General features: G+C 35.2%; 1 protein-coding gene across 2 annotated transcripts in view; it reads right to left on the reverse strand.

Annotated features, from left to right (window-relative positions):
- Kap3 (kinesin associated protein 3) overlaps positions 1-16,934 on the reverse strand; it is a 288,557-nt gene that overhangs the window by 94,007 nt on the left and 177,616 nt on the right. For both annotated transcript variants that reach the window (XM_089102282.1, XM_089102281.1), the window contains exon 6: positions 15,028-15,157. In XM_089102282.1, the coding sequence (XP_088958408.1) occupies positions 15,028-15,157 (130 nt within the window). The remainder of the gene's footprint in view (positions 1-15,027; positions 15,158-16,934) is intronic.

Genomic DNA, 16,934 nt, shown 5'->3' on the forward strand with positions numbered 1-16,934 from the left:
AATAGGTGTCAGTTTTTTCCCATATTAGCTTGCAGCTTACTGAAGATAAATAGAATTGGCCAAAAAGGCGAACGGGACCTCAAAAAGGACAATAAATGTTAAAAGCAAAAATGTGGCTTTATCCGATTGGTGGTGTAACACAACAAGTTTGGATGTATTGATTCCTGATGTCTGGAAATCTTGTTTACAAATAACGTAGATTTCTTTAGGTTGGTTCCGCCAGTTATTTGACCATCTTAACTTGCTATTCCTGATAGCATTCAAGTTTAATTTCAAAAAACATACTTTACCTCGTTTGTTCTCTGCAGATGCACTCTTGAGTGTCTACTATGTCCTCCGATTATGGCACTGCCTTACAACCAAAGACAAGCTTAGTAATCGTTCAGGTCTGTGTAGGTACCTGAAGTTCCTACCGTGCATTCCTTTGTATCTACAAAACACATTTGTTTTGGATAAGTAGTCTACCACATTAATGACTCACTTTTGTTGATCCCTGAATTAGAAAAATGGTTGATTGATAAGAACTGATACATGTCCTTCGACGTGCCGCTGACCATTTTTCTCTGAGCCTTGGCTAACAGTATTAGAAGAAGGATGACAGATTGCCAAAAAAAGTCCTTTTCGGCCAATCATTCAGGGGTAATCGAAAATAAGGTCGTTCTCAAATGGGGTGGAAGGATTTTAAGAGAAATGAGAACTTCCAGGGAGGGTGTAAAGAGGGAGGCTTTGAATAGATTGGGATGGAGGAGGAGCTTGCACAGCTGTGTTGGTCTCGGGCGGCCTAGTGCTGTAGTGAGTTGTCAGTAGTAGTAGTAGTTTAGATATTATTTTAGTTCATTTACTATTTCAGGGCACCGCTTTTTTCTTACATTTTGTAAACGCATATACAATAAATTATCATAATATAACAATTACAAGAAAATATAACTATGTTTTAACGAACTCCCTTGCGTTTTAACTGTGAAATGGCTCTCAAACTTATTCAATCCAACGGCGGCATTTGAGAAAACAATAAATGACTTTTTCCGCATTTGTCCCGAATCTAAACAGACTGCGCAACACTTGTACTCACAGTATCATACTCACAGTATCATAAGCAGCGCAATAGCGCTGCCTAAGTAAAGAGCTTGGCACAATGTATTATTTTTTTCTTGGTTTTAGATTAGGGCACTTCGTATCGAAGTAGTTTGCATAGAAACTTCGAAAAGGGCTCATTCGATTGGAAATTGGAGTGGCTAATGCCCTTTTGAATAGTCAAAAGTGATTGGAGGGCAACTAGCCCCCCCCCCAGGTCCATCATTCCCCCAAACACATCCAATCAACATTTTGAAATAGCCATTTCGTTCAGCGTAGCTGATTTCCAGATAGAAAATATGTTTTTGAGGAGGTCTCTCCCCCACGATCCCCAGGGCAAGGGTTTTAAATTATGCCATGGGGGCATAAAAGAACGATGTTGGCACAATGTGTTATTATTATTTTTTTCCTTTAGACCAGGACACTTCGTATCGAAGAAGTTGTCGTAGAAACTTCGAAAAGGGCTCATTCGATTGGAAATTGGAGTGGCTAGTGTCCTTTTTAATAGTCGAAAGTGATTGGAAGGCAACTAACACCCCTTCCATGCCCACCATTTCAAAAAACATCCAATCAAAATTTGAGATAGCCATTTTGTTCAGCGTATTTGATTTCCAGATAGAAAATATATGTTGGAGGAGGTCACTCCCCCAAACCCTCAGGGCAAGGGTTTTAAGTTATGCCCTGGGGGCATATAAGAATGATGTTGGCACAATGTATTATTTATTATTTTTTTTCCTTTAGACCAGGGCACTTCGTATCGAAGAAGTTGTCGCAGAAACTTTGAAAAGGGCCCATTCAATTGGAAATCGGAGTGGCTTGTGCCCTTTTTAATAGTCGAAGGTGAATGGAAGGCAACTAACAACCCTTCAACACCCCCTATTTCCCAAAACACATCCAATCAAAATTTTGATACAGCCATTTTGTACAGCGTAGTTGATTTCAAGATAGAAATTATGTTTTTGAGGAACACACCCCCCCACCGCCCTCAGGGCAAGAGTTATACGTTATGCCATATAACGTTATGCCGTTATGGCATATAAGTTTTTTTTATAGAAACCGTTGTCGTAGAAACTTTAAAAAAGGCTCATTCAATTGGAAATTCAAAGGGCTAGTGCCCTTTTGAATAATCGAAAGTGATTGGACGGCAACTAACCCCCCTTTCACACTCACCCTTTCCCCAAATAATCCAATACAAATTTTAAGATATCCATTTTGTTCAACGTAGTTGAAAGTTCTGGAAATTAGGTCTTTGAGGATGACAACCCCCCCCCCCCTTCACAGCCCTCAGGGCAAGGGTTGTAAATTATGCCCTGGGGGCATATATGGTTTTTATAGAACGCATTGTCCTAGAAACTTCAAAAAGGGCTCATTCGATTGGAAATAGAAATGCCTAGTGCCCTTTTTAAGTCGAAAGTGATTGGAAGGCAACTAACACCCCTTCCACGCCTATCATTTCCCCAAGCTATCCAATCATAATTTTGAGATTGCATTTTTGTTCCACGCAGTTTAAAGTTCAGGAAATTATACCTTTGAGCAGGACACTCCCCCCACAGTCTTCAGGGCAAGGGTTATAAGTTATGCCCTGGGCGCATATAAGTTTTTATTGAAATTTTTGTCGTAGAAACTTGAAAAAGGGCTCATTCGATTGGAAATTCAAATGTCTAGTGCCCTTTTTAATAGTCGAAAGTGATTTGAGGGCAACTAACCCCCCTCTCACATTAATCAAAATTTTTAGATAACCATTTTGTTCAACGTAGTTGAAAGTTCTGGAAATTAGGTCTTTGAGGATTAAACCCCCCCCCCGGGCCCTCAAGGAAAGGGTTGTAAGTTATGCCCTTGGGGCATATAAGGTTTTTATAGAACGCGTTGTTGTAGAAAACTTCAAAAAGGGCTCATTCGATTGGAAATTGAAGTGGCTAGTGCCCTTTTTGATAGTCGAAAGTGATTGGAAGGCAACTAACACCCCTTCCGCGCCCACCATTTCCCCGACAACGTTCAATCAAAATTTGAGACAGCCATTTTGTTCCACACAGTTTAAAGTTCAGGAAATTATACCTTTGATTAGATCACTCCCCCCTCAGTCTTCAGGGCAAGGGTTTTAAGTTATGCCCTTGGGGCACAATTTTTTTTATTAAAATCTTTGTCTTAGAAACTTGAAAAAGGGCTGATTCAATTGAAAATTCAAAGAGCTAGGGCCCTTTTTAATAGTATCAAAAGTGATTTGAGGGTAACTACCCCCCCCCCCTCTCACGCCCCCCTTTTCCCTAAACACATCCAATGAAAATTTTTAGATAGCCATACTATTCAACGTAGTTAAAAGTTTTGGAAATTATGTCTTTAAGGATGACAACCCCTCCACCCTCACAACCCTCAGGGAAAGGGTCGTAAGTTATGCCCTGGGGGCATATATGGTTTTAATAGAAATCGATGTTGTAGAAACTTCAAAAAGGACTCAATCAATTGGAAATTGAAAGGGCTAGTGCAATTTTAATAGTCGAAAGTGATTGAAGGGCAACTAACCCCCCTCTCAAGCTCACCATTTCCCCAAACACATCCAATCAAAATTTCGAGATACCCGTTTTGTTCAACGTAGTCGAAAATTCTAGAAATTAGGTCTTTTAGGATGAATACCCCATCAGAGCCCTCAGTGCAAGGGTTGTAAGTTATGCCCTGGGAGCATATAAGCTTTATATAGAAAGCTTGTAGAAATTTTGTAGAAATCTGTTGTAGAAATTTCAAAAAGAGCTCATTTGATTGGAAATCGAAATTGCCCTTTTTAATAGTCAAAAGTGAGTGGAGAGTAATTAACCCCCCTCTCACTCCCACCATTTCCCCAAACACATTAAATAAAAGTTTAGAGATAGCGATTTTGTTCAACGTAGTTGAAAGTTATGAAAATTATCTAATTAAGGATGACAAACCCCCCAGAGCCCCAGGGCAAAGATTGTAAGTTATACCCTGGGGGCATATAAGGTTTTTATAGAAAGAGTTGTCGTAAAAACTTCTAAAGGGGCTCATTCAATTGGAAATTGAGAGGGCTAGTGCCCTTTTCAATAGTCGAAAAGGGGTGGAGGACAACTAAACCCCCTCTCGTGCTCGCCCATTCACAAAGCCGATCCAGTGTAAATTGTCCAACGACCACTTTGGTCCACGTACTAGAAAGCTCAGGAACCCAGGTTTCTGAGGATGACAATCGTAGAAACTTCAAAGGGGCTCATTTGATTGGAAACTGAAAGGGCTAGTGGTTTTTTAATATTTGAAAGTTATTGGAGAGCAACTAACGTGTGACTATGGTGACAACTAATGGTGACTCTCACGGTCATCATTTTCCCAAACAAGTCCAATTCAAATTTTGAGATAGCCATTTTGTTTAAAGTAGTTGAAAGTTCTGGAAATTAGGTCTTAGAGGATGACAACCATGCTTACAACCCTTAGGGTAACGGTTGTAATTTATGCCCTGGGGTATAGAAGGTTTTTATAGAAAGCGCTGTCGTAGAAACTCAAAAAGGACTCATTCGATTGGAAATCGAAAGGTCTAGTGCCCTTTTTAATAGTAGAAAGTGATTGGAAAGCTTGACATTTTCAAACAGTTCGTGGTAACGAACTGTAAGTAAGGAGCGACCCGGCTCAATGGTAACCGAAACTCTAGAAAACGGGTTTTTGATACCAATAGATATATCAAAAGAATCATATTTCAATGCTGATTTCAAATATATAACTTTCATCAAGTTTAGAGCTACCCATCAAAAGTTACGCGCCTGAGAAAATTTGGCTGATTTTCAAAAAAAGGGGAAAGACCCCTAAAAGTTATAGAACCTTAATGAAAATCACACCATCATATTCAGCGTATCAGAGAACCCTACTGTAGAGGTTTCAAGCTCCTATCTACAAAAATGTGGATTTTTGCATTTCTTGCCAGAAGAAAGATCACGGATGCGTGTTTATTTGTTTGTTTGTTTTTTTTTGTTTTTTTTTTCCCAGGGGTGATTGTATTGACCCAATCGTTCTAGAACATTGTGGGAGGGTTCATTGGAACGGAAATTAAGAGTTCTAGTGCCCTTTTTAAGTGACCAAAAAAAATTGAGGGCAACTAGGCCCCCTCCCACGCTCATTTTTTTCCCAAAGTCACCCGATCAAAATTTTGAGATAGCCATTTTGTTCAGCATGGTCGAAAATATGATAAAAATTTCTTTTAGGATGACTTGATCCCCCAAAGTCCCCAGGGGGAGGGCTGAAAGTTATGAACTTTACTCAATGTTAACATATAGTATTGGTTATTGGGAAGTATACAGACTTTTTCAGAGGAGATTTTTTCTGGTAGGTGGGGGAAGGAGTGGGGCGGGGGCGATCGGGAAGGATCTTTCCCTGAAGGAAGATGTCCGGGGGGAAGGGACATTGCGATGCAGGGGGCGCCGGATTTCCCAGCATTAATAAATAAAAAGATCAGGAATTAAATAAAAAAAAAAACAATCTTTTCAGCTGATCAACTGATTGTGATTAAGAAATCGTTTTTAAAGAAATGTAAAAAAAATTCGAAATAAAGCTTAAAGAGCAGGGTATTGACTAGGGGGCGAAGCCACTAATATACGTGTTAAAAATTTATGAATATAGAAGTTCGTTACTTAAATTAATTCGTAAGTTACGTATATTTATTACTAATAAAAACGTTCGTAAATAAAATTAAACAAGTTTCGAGAAAGACATTTAACCAAAAACAATATGCAAATTTTTTTTTAATTATTCATGTACGGTGATCAAAAATAAAAACCTGCATTAATACAAAAACTTACAAAAATTAAAAAAAAAAAAACACTATTTTTTAACTGAAAGCAAGGAACGACGTTAAAACTTAAAACGAACAGAAATTATCCCGTATATGAAAGGGGTTGTCCCCTCCACAACGCCTCGCTCTTTACGCTAAAGCTTGACTTTCTCACAACTCTATTTTTTTCAAACAATAAAAAAAGTTTAGCGTAAAGAGCGAGGAAACGACTGTTGGTATTATGTTCAAACTTTCGGGGCTACTTCTGCTCTTAAAATTTAACCAAATCAAAATAGCGTAAGTGTATCCAAGCTATCAAAGAAAGTAAACATATTTTTTACAAATTGTATCAAATTATTATAATATATACATACATACAAATATATATATATATATATATATATATATATATATATATATATATATATATATATATATATATATATATATATATATATATATATATATATTTATAAATATTTATAAATATTTATATATATATATATATTTATAAATATATATATATATATATATATATATATATATATATATATATATATATATATATATATATATATATATATATATATATATATATATATATATATATATATATATATATATATATATATATATATATATATATATATATATATATATATATGTATATATATATGTATATATATATATATATATATATATATATATATATATATATATATATATATATATATATATATATATATATATATATATATATTTATAAATATATATTTATATAATATATAAATAATATATATAATATATATTTATGCAATCCACTGTAATTTATTCCAAATTTAATCCGGCTTAAATATCAATAGATGTTCACAGGTAGAATGCGAAATGATAAATAATATATATATATATATATATATATATATATATATATATATATATATAGATGTTCACAGGTAGAATGCGAAATGATAAATAATATATATATATATATATATATATATATATATATGTATATATGCCAATTGTTTCATTATTCATAATACAATACCTGCGAAGAGGGGACAATGGAACTGTACCACTTGAATTAGGAAACTGATACGAGAATGCAAGAAGGTTTAGTCCATTTGTTCTGGAACGAATTCTATGATAAATTTTAGAAAATACTTATTGGGAAAGGGGGAAAGAGTAGGATTTTTCTAATTAAACATAATATCTAATAGTCTCCATCGGTAAATATCTCTAATGGGGATTGGTCTCCTACTTGGCTGGTCAATATTTATAGCATTTTTTGCTATCTCATTAACTTGATGATTACAACTTATAACAGAGTGGCTAGGAATATACTGAAAATAAGTTCTTATGACACTTGAAGCAAGATTATCTATAATACTAAGACAATGATAAGTGTCAATATCCAGCTTATACTAAGGAGCTGAAGACAGCAACTCAAGGCTTGATAAAGAGTCAGAAAAAACTATAATATTATTTTAATTAGCAATCAAAGGTTTATTTTCCATAAGGTGTTCTAATGCTATGATTATGGTATTTAACTCTGCAGACATTATAGATACATTATTATAAAATCTCTCACCCATTGCAATTTTCAGGTGAGGAAGGAAGGCACCACTTGCTACCTTCTCATTCTTTTGGACCCATCAACAAAGATTTGAAAATAGAAAGTTTCAGCAAATTTTTTCTGGACAAAAGCGATGGGGGTTAAATCTTTATCTCACTTTGAGAAATAGGTCCTAATCATGGGACCTTGCAAAGTTAATGGAGGGGAATTGGGAACAGCAAGTATAACAAATATTGTAATTGTAAGAAATTTCTTCTGATTGTCGGTACTCTTTTACGATCCCTTTGTACACGGTTGAATTTCTTAACCAATTATGTAGGGTGTGTGAGCTATTTGATTCAATTTTTGTAAGATGTTTAATCAAGAGAAAGCTACGTCTCTCCCTTATTGTTGTTAATCCACTCTCCATAAGCAGAAACTTGGTGCTTGTGGGTTTCCTAAGACCAAATATGAGACGTATTATATCGTTTTGTATTGTTTCAATTTTTGCATCTGGGTCTTTGCACATGCACCATAGACGATGAGCCCATAGTAAATATGGGGTCTTATCTGGGATTTATAAAACTGGAGTAAGGTTTTCTCCTTACATCCCCAGGGTGTGGAAAGAAGTCTTTTTAGTATATTTGCTTTTCTATAGCATTTTTTTTATTGTGTTTGAAATGTGGAGGTGGAAATTCAGTTTTTAGTCAAGCATGAGACCTAGGTAATTAATATGATTATCTTCTGGAATAGTTATTCTATTTGGAGTTAGTCTTGCATTAACATGATTTCGCTTTCAGTGACATTGGATTATTTTTGACTTGGCAGGTGCAATGGGTAAATCTGAATGTTGAGAGAATTTTTCAAATTGGAAAAGTGACTTTTGCAGCTTTGACTGTGCAATCTCAAAGGTGTTGCCAGATGACCATAGTACCAGATCATTAGCATATTGTAGATTTGTGTGGGGGAGGTTCATGCCCCAGAGATATAGGGCAAAGAGGAGGCAGCTGAGGACTGCTCCTTGGGGAAGGCTTTTGATTATTGTCTATTGGGGTGAAGAGGCTGAACCCACACAAACAAAAAACTTCGCAATTCTATAAAAGATTTTTATAAAAGATACTAGCTTGGGGGGTAGTCCAAGGTTTGCAAGTTTAGTTAAAAGGATTTGGTGGTTCACATTGTCATATGCCCCTTCAAAATCTAGGAAAGCTGCAACTAGGACATGAAAATGATTCATTTATTGCATTTGTTAACAATATGAAAGCATCTGTTGAGGAATGGTGTTTCCTGAAACCAGTTTGAGTGTGAGGGATCATGTTATTTTTTTCAACAAACCAGAGGAGTTGGTAATAGATCATTTTCTCCATTATTTTCCTTATCACAGGAGTAATCATTATGGGCCTATAAGACTCAGGGTTATTTTTGGGTTTATTTTTCTTTAGGATTGGTAGGAGGGACGAACATTTCCAGATATTGGGCAACATAGATGAAGCCCAAGCATGATTATAACAATTTAGAATTTCCTGTTTTTATGAAGGGGTGAGATTCTTTATCCATGTAGGGTGTATATTGTCATAGCTGCCGCTAGTCTTGGTCCTAATATGATGTATAACATTATTCATTTCCTGGATTGAAAATGGGCTGGTTATATACTCGGATCCTGGGCGAGGTTGGTAACTTGGGTCATAGGAATTGGGGGCGTTTTGCTGCAATTATTTGATGTTAGCTTATTAACAAAAAGAGTGGCAAAGAGCTTAGCTTTTTCATTATCATTGTCGTAATAGGTATTATTATGAATAAGCTCATACAGGAGTGGGTTGGGGGAAGTCTTTTTCGCACAGATGTTGCTTATGACTTTATGTATAATTGACTCATGTGTTTCTCTGGAGAGATTATTTGCAAAATTATTCCAGTAGTTATGTTTAGCATTTATTATGGTCCTTTTTAGATTAGATTCTGCTTGTAATTTTTTTAGATATGTAGAAGGTGATGGTTTTTTTTTAAGAATGTTCTCCTAGCTGCCTTTTTTGTTCTGCATTTATTTTGGCACTCATTTGTCCACCATGCTTTGGGAATATGTTTAGGGAATGTTTTCCTGGGTGTTGTTCTGGGGATAGCATGATTAGCTGTATTTATTAGTAAAGATGTAAAAACTTCAGCATGTGTTTCAGCTGTTGCGTTTGAAATGCATGAATTTTGGGTGAAACTTGTAATTTCATCATTTAGCTTATTTTGGAACATAGGCCAATTTGCTTTAGTGTTGATACATTTGGACGTATGTGATAGGGTTTCAGCAGGTTCGTTTTGGGATCAAACTATGGCAAAGTGGTCAGTACATAGACTATCAATTTTATTTATATAAATTTTATTCAAAATATTTAAACACAATTTGTATGTCAATTGTAGAGAAACTGCCACTTTTGGGGTTGAAATATATATTCAGGTTTGGAGTGGTAGCACCAGATAATCCATTATTATTTGAAGTCATACGTTCAATGAACTTATAAGCTTTATTTGCTGGTCTTTTTCTCCAAAAAAGAATGTGGGAATTAAAGCCTCCACAAGTAATGATATTTTTCAACATATTAGAATTATTGATATAGATGAAAAAATACATGACATTTTTAATTTGGCCATTAGGGTTATAAAAGCTTATTATGTAAGTTTTTGTATTATTCAGCCAAACACTGATACCAATTGCATCAACATCATTTACAAAATCTGGAAAGTTGATGCCACAGAATTTTATATTATTTTTAACTATTAAATCTACTCCACCTCCTTTATTAGGGATGTAGATTTTTTCCAATTCAGCAATGATTTTTGTTTTCTGTTGTTGTCGTATTTTCATGGCCTGAACTGCAATGCAGTTTAGAATGAATAAGCATATATTTGGGGTTTGCATGTTTGATTGTGCATCCAGTTTGTCAGTTAAGGGATTAATTTCTGGTAGTATTTCTGGTTTGTTTCTTGTTGGGAGGGGGTGCCAGGTCGACCTCATCTCACTAGGCTAGGAGGATTGTTGGTTGGTGATTCATCCTGATAGAGATGTGAGCTATGGGAATTAAAGGATGGCGTTTTGTAAGGAGTACTTTTGTAAGGAGTGATGCATTGGGAGTGTTTGACTTGGGAGTTTTATTTGATTTCAATGTAGGTTTTATTTGGTGTGATTGGGCAGCATTTGCTTCCATAGCTGCAAAAGGGCATGCAATGACCTTCTCTGTTTCTATTTGAAGTGTTAGGGCTCTTTTCTTATATGCAGGGCATTGTGATTTAGTGGTGGATTCATATGAGCCTTCACAATTGATATATGTAAGCTGAGTGTCGCTGCCGGTTGTCAACTACTTTGGATGGGAGTCTTTACAGTTACTATAAGCTAGGAGAATTTCATAGCATTTATTTGTTGTGTGTCCCAGTTTCAGACACTTCTGACACTGGATAGGTTTTGGCTTGTATTCCTTGTGCAGTTTGATTTGCCCAAATAGGAATAACCTTTCTGGGATATTAATTTTTTCCTTCATTGTAAATAAGAAAGATCTACTTGTTTTTAATCCATTAGAGTTGGGTTTACCCACTTGAGTGACATCTTCTACCGGGATTGTGTTACCAGCCCTATCTGAGAGCCCTTCTTTTAACTCCTGAATTGGTATTTCTAGGGGAACATTATATACTAGTATTTTTGTTGCGGATTGTTTTGGGTTCCACTTAGTTGAATTAATTGGGGTATTCAGAAGATTTTAGATTAAGTATTATATCTGCTGATTTCTGATCTTGGACAGCTATTAGCAAAGATCCATCACGGTTAATGTTTAGAGAGAACATTGATTTTAACAATTTGAAAATTGCAACCCTAATTGTAGTAATCTTTGTTATCTCAAAGGGGGTATTAGGAGAAATTTTGAGGTAAATGCCTAAGTTTTGGGAATGAGAAACTTGGACAGTGGGAGGGGAAATACTTTTGATTGGGGAAATTTTTTTCCTTTTTTTGGGGCTCCTACACAGGACCTCTTGAAATCCATTATCGTCTATGGTGACATTAGCTCCAACACTGATCATTGTCTTATTCTCTGAATTTGAGCTTTCATGTGAGCTTACAGGAAGAGAGCTTGACCAGCCAAGATGGGACAAAAATGGATCAATTTCAAAAATATTTAGGGTGGGATCCGGAGGGACTTTTTTTTCAGGGGGAGTTCTTTGCATTGCCTATTGGAATAAGCTTTAAGCTAAACAGGAAAAGATAGTATTATGATACAAGACTGTCTGCACTCTACTGTGGGGAAAACTTCACCATCCACAAAAGAAAGCACCACATTTTGGTCCTGAGGAGGATTTTGAACACGATTGGTTCGGTACAACTACTGATAAATCGAGACAATAATTCACAAGAAATTTATTTTTAATTTTCTTAAAGTGTTGCTGTTGTGTCGAAAAGAACAATTTTCGGCAATCTGTCATCCTTCATCCGCACAACGTGCTCTAGCCACCTCAACCTTTCTTTCATTATAGCCCTAGATAGCGGTATTGAACCACATTTTTCGTATAGCCTATTGTTTTAAATACGATCAGTAAGCCGGGTACCCAGAACAATCCTTAAGCAATTTCTCTGGAAAAAATCTAGCAAATCTTCATCCGCTTTTCGGAGCACCCATGCTTCAGAGCCATATTTCAGAGCCTCTGTCATCCCTATAGCTTCTAATATTCTAATCTTAGCTCGCAGACTTATCTTCTTACTCTTCCAAACTTTTTTTAACTGTGAAAAAACACCATCAGCCTTGGCTATTCTACTTTTGACATCTTCACTGCTCCAACCATCCTTACTAATAATACTACGAACATAAGTGAAGCTGTCCACCTGATCAATCTTTTCATTAGCCAACTTCACCTATTCATCTTCACCTATTCCTAGTCTTAGTGACTTAGTCTTTTTAACATTAATTTTCAAACCTATTCTAGCACCCTGAACTCGCAAAACCTCTAAAATATTCAAGCACCCTGAATGCTCGAAGGCGCTCAAAGTTAAAGGAATTTTGAATGAGACACAGAATCGGCGCTAAAATCAAACCTAATTCTAATTCTATCCACTTTAATGCAGCCCTGGCATTGTTCTTGCCGGAGCGAAAATGTTTATTCCAAAGCAAGTTTGGAAAGCGAACAAATTAAGTGGTACATATCAGGGATGGGTTTCTAGCACTTGGAGAAAGAAGGAAATATTTAAGGAGGATAGGAGTGATGGACCACGTCCTGTTTGGAGAAGCTGGAGAGGATCCGTTTCACCCTATTACCCGCGGATTACAGGATTTAAGGAACGAATTATTGAATTTAATCACTTGAATTATTTTCAAGTGATAAATAATTAGTTTAAAGTAATGTGGGGCCAGACGAGTGGCTCCTTTCTGTAATAGGATCAAATGAGGGTAAAGGAGAAAGGCCTACAAAGGGGAAAGGAGGGGAAAGGGGATGGAAAAAATATTAAATGTACAAGTTTTTTTTTCTTTTTGTAGCCATGGCCCTTGTGGATTTTCAACATAAATATCCATCTATCCGTTTTTCAGCATTACACTGAACACAAATATTAATGAAAAGGGAAGCTCGCTTTGCTAGCCAGATCATGAAAATTATCCTTGCAAATTTCATGGAATTAGCAAAATTTCAAAATTTAATAATGCCTCAGGAATAATGAATCTTAATCACCTCTCTACTGTAGTACGTACCTGTAATATGTTATAGACAATTTTCAATGTACGAAAATCTGTTAATTCTAATAGACATTATTAATAGCATTAAGATAAAATAAAGGTTAAATTTAAAGAGTGCAAATGAAGGTACATCGACATATAACCTCAAAAGGATTAGTGTCCCTCTGTTAAACAAGATATCCATGGAATTCTTTGTATTTATTTAAAGAATAGAACAATTATATGAGAAAATAATAAGAATATCGACAAAAATGTGTGTGTTGGTCTCAAGTCCAAAAATTGGTCTCAATCAGGAACCCTTATCGCTATTTAAATTCACAAAGTGCAAAGATTTTCAAACAGAGGTGTTATTCTTTAAAGTTGAGGAAAGGTCTAAGAATTTCAAACCAAAACTTTTATGCACACTGAAACTAGCTCTTATCTCGGCTATCCGATAAAACATGTAATTAGCCTTTTCCAAGTCACACACGAACTACAATCTGAGAAAATAAATACCACGACGTGAAAAAAAACCATCACATCTATTCCATCAGTTATTAGAAGAAAAACAAAGATCCTCTACCAAAATTTGATTGACATTTCTATGGCCCCCAAAAAAGAGCATAAACGAGGAAAAATTAAATGAAAATTAAAAGAAAAATAAAATAAATGGAAATTAAAGGGAACATTTTTCCTTGCCAATAAAAATAAAATAATAAAAAAAAGTTTTTATGCCCCATGGCACAATATTACTATTTAAAACCTCAGACTATTGTGAAACCTAATAGATAATCTTTGCTAAAACTGTTAGGTTGCCCCTTTGTGGTAAACCATTTTGTGGCAAATTTCAAATACTCCTGCCACTTCGTGGACCCCTCTCCACTATGAAATTTCGGCTATTTCCCTGTTGCAGTATTGATTAGAAGTTAGCACTATAAATTTCCTTATTTTCAAAAAATTTCATCAACCCCCCTCCCCCATTTTTAGAAATCCTACACAGGCCAATCAGTTAAGTCCACTATATAAATAATAGATTAAGTCATAATTTGTATATAAATTAAATCATACCTGTGAGATGGGACAGTTGCAAACCGCTTCGCCGGCTCACCAAGTTTCTTTCTGTTTTCGCAATTACGAATATAACAATTTCGAACCATTTTTCAGTGACTGATAAACACGTACTAACATTACTTATTCTAATATCCTTTGATCCGTTGGCTACTGACAAGGTGTAGGTAAAAAATATGCAAATTTTAGCGGATTTCTTTTTATTGAAGTCACTTATTTATGGATTTAAAATAAAAAAAAAAGAAATTTGGAATGGAATAAAGAAATCTTTTCTTTTAGTTTTTAATAAAATTAAAACAATCGTAAGTACTGTATAATCAATTATAAGTTGAGAATCCTGAATAAAAGCAACAGTAAACAATCTTTGTACGGCCAATAAGGTGTTTGGCCACCACACTTTGGGTGGTTGAACTTTATCCTTTAAATCTCCATAGCCGAAGTAAAAAAAAACAAAAAAAAACAAAAGATACAAAGTAAATCGGGTAATCATTCCAAACTGAACTTAAGGTTTCATGAACAGGGTTCCTGGGTTCCTCAAAATATTTCGCATCTTAGAGATCAATATTTTATTATCGATTTTCTTGAATATTCTTCAAGAATGAATAAATTAAATTTCAGAATAGTAACATGAAGAAACTACTTGACAGCAAAATATGACACAAAATTTATAGAAGTCAACAAATAAGGTCAGTCTTATGACAAGAAAAGTGCCTCTTTATGGATGATTATTCATATAAAATACACTGAAAAGAAATCTCAAGAATAAACTATAGGACTTTCAAATCTGTTGCTGACAAGAAATCCGATGCTGGATGGCCGAAGCGGCTGACTTTATCTTAAAAAATGACGTTTCAAAGTTTGCCTAAAGTGGTTGTAAAATGCAGAGAACAAACCTTGTAAAATTTTTTCTATGCTTCTTCTAGTTCCATCCAGTTCCACTTTAATATTACTATCTTGATTCGTTCTCGGGGCTTTGTACTTGGTGACTAGAACATTGACAAAGTCCATTACAGTTGAACCGACCTAAAACAATTAAAATATTAAAGATCAAGTTTAACTGCAAGTATAAAAAAAATATTTTTTGCCGGGGGGGGAGTTGGGAGGTGATTGGAGTTCGTTCGGGATGCGGCAGATTTTATCTGCTGACCAAGTGCCTCTTGACAAGACATTATTCCTAATCAAACACTCCAGTATAAGAGTGGTCTCAACCCGACGAGGCGGGTGGAGCCTAACCCAACGATTTCAGTATCTAGGTTTCACCTAGCTCTAATAATAAAATCTAATAAAAGGTGGCTTCGCATGCCTGAAGCGAAGACACAGCACAAGTAGGCCTCTTTGATACCAGAAAATTCTCCCACTTGATGCGCCATAGCTCAATCTCTTGCTTCAGACAGTCTGGTTCCGGAAGAATTGTAAAAGTCTCCGCGTTCACCTCTCTGTAAATTGTCTACTTCTCTGCAAAGTGTGGCTTCTCTGTGGAGTCTTATGGTAGCGTTGGCCTATTATCTAGGTTCTACCGGTGGATGATGTCTAGAGTCTCTAACCATCACATAGTTTATGTTTAGAGCATAAATGTTAATTTGTACATATAATACAGTGAATGTACATATGGCGAGGACAGATACAGAATTCGAACTGACTCAAATAATCTAAATTGGTAACTTATATTCAGCACAATATGCAGATACACATCCGGGCATTTGACAGAACTGTTCTATTTTAATCTGTCAACTTCCAGGAATTACAGCAAATATTCAGAATTAATTTAGTTATCAAGGAAATGGGATTTTAACTAGGAAATGAACCTTTTGACATATACTTAGAATTTTAATTATTTATTTTAACCAAGAAAAACCTATTTCCAAAGTTTAAATATTTTACCCGGGGTTTTCAAAATCTTTTTTTTTTTTTTTTTTTTTTAAAATATTTTATATCCACAAACAAAGGTACACTTAAAAATAACAAAAAATAAAATAATGACACTAAAACTGAATCAACAACACACAAGAAAATATTCTCCCAATTGGCACTTTCATTTCACTTTATATTGTCCTGCTGAGTTCGCATAAAATCGCACACCTACACCTAACAGGAAAATTTACACATCGTTAGAATATCTTTTTAAAGGAATTTTAATTTGAACGGAACACTTAAAGAAAAATGATAATCTTCAACTGAAACACAATGAGATTTTCCTTTACTTTCCTTTTACCCAAAGCTTTAATTCTTTCTTTTTCCGAATTATTCGGTTCTTTTACTATTTATAAGATATCAAAAGGAAGTAAATACATCATTTGGTTGGTCAGGTTGGTCACACATCATTGGCTTGTCATTTTTATCTTTCTATTTTTCCTATTTCAAAGAAAGCATTTATCCTGTCCAGTTAATCATCATAAAAACTAGCTACATCCTCATTTTGACTTGACATCAATTCCCAACACCGTTTATACTGCAATAACATACTAATCTCTATAATCACCTTACTCTACTTATCTCTATAATTGTTTCAATACTTTATAATAACCTGGAGATTTGTTTCTTGTTCTCTTATCATGAGCAAGTTTTATTGCCAAATCTACTAGGACACTTGACAAGACTATTTTAGCTGTTATAGGGTACCCTTTGTCCTTGCCAACGCCTCCTAGTAGATAAAAACAAAGAAAACTTTCTTTTAGAAATATGCCATAAAAATATATCCAACAGCTAAGACACAAAATTGTTATCTGTCACTCCCCCTGGCACGGAGCTCTTTTCCGCCCTGTCGACTTCTGGCACGAAACTCTTTTCCGCCCTGTCGACT

This window comes from Artemia sp. Qi Xiang Cuo, chromosome 16, assembly GCF_049724085.1.
Source record: "Artemia sp. Qi Xiang Cuo chromosome 16, ASM4972408v1, whole genome shotgun sequence".
Lineage (NCBI taxonomy): Eukaryota > Metazoa > Arthropoda > Branchiopoda > Anostraca > Artemiidae > Artemia > Artemia sp. Qi Xiang Cuo.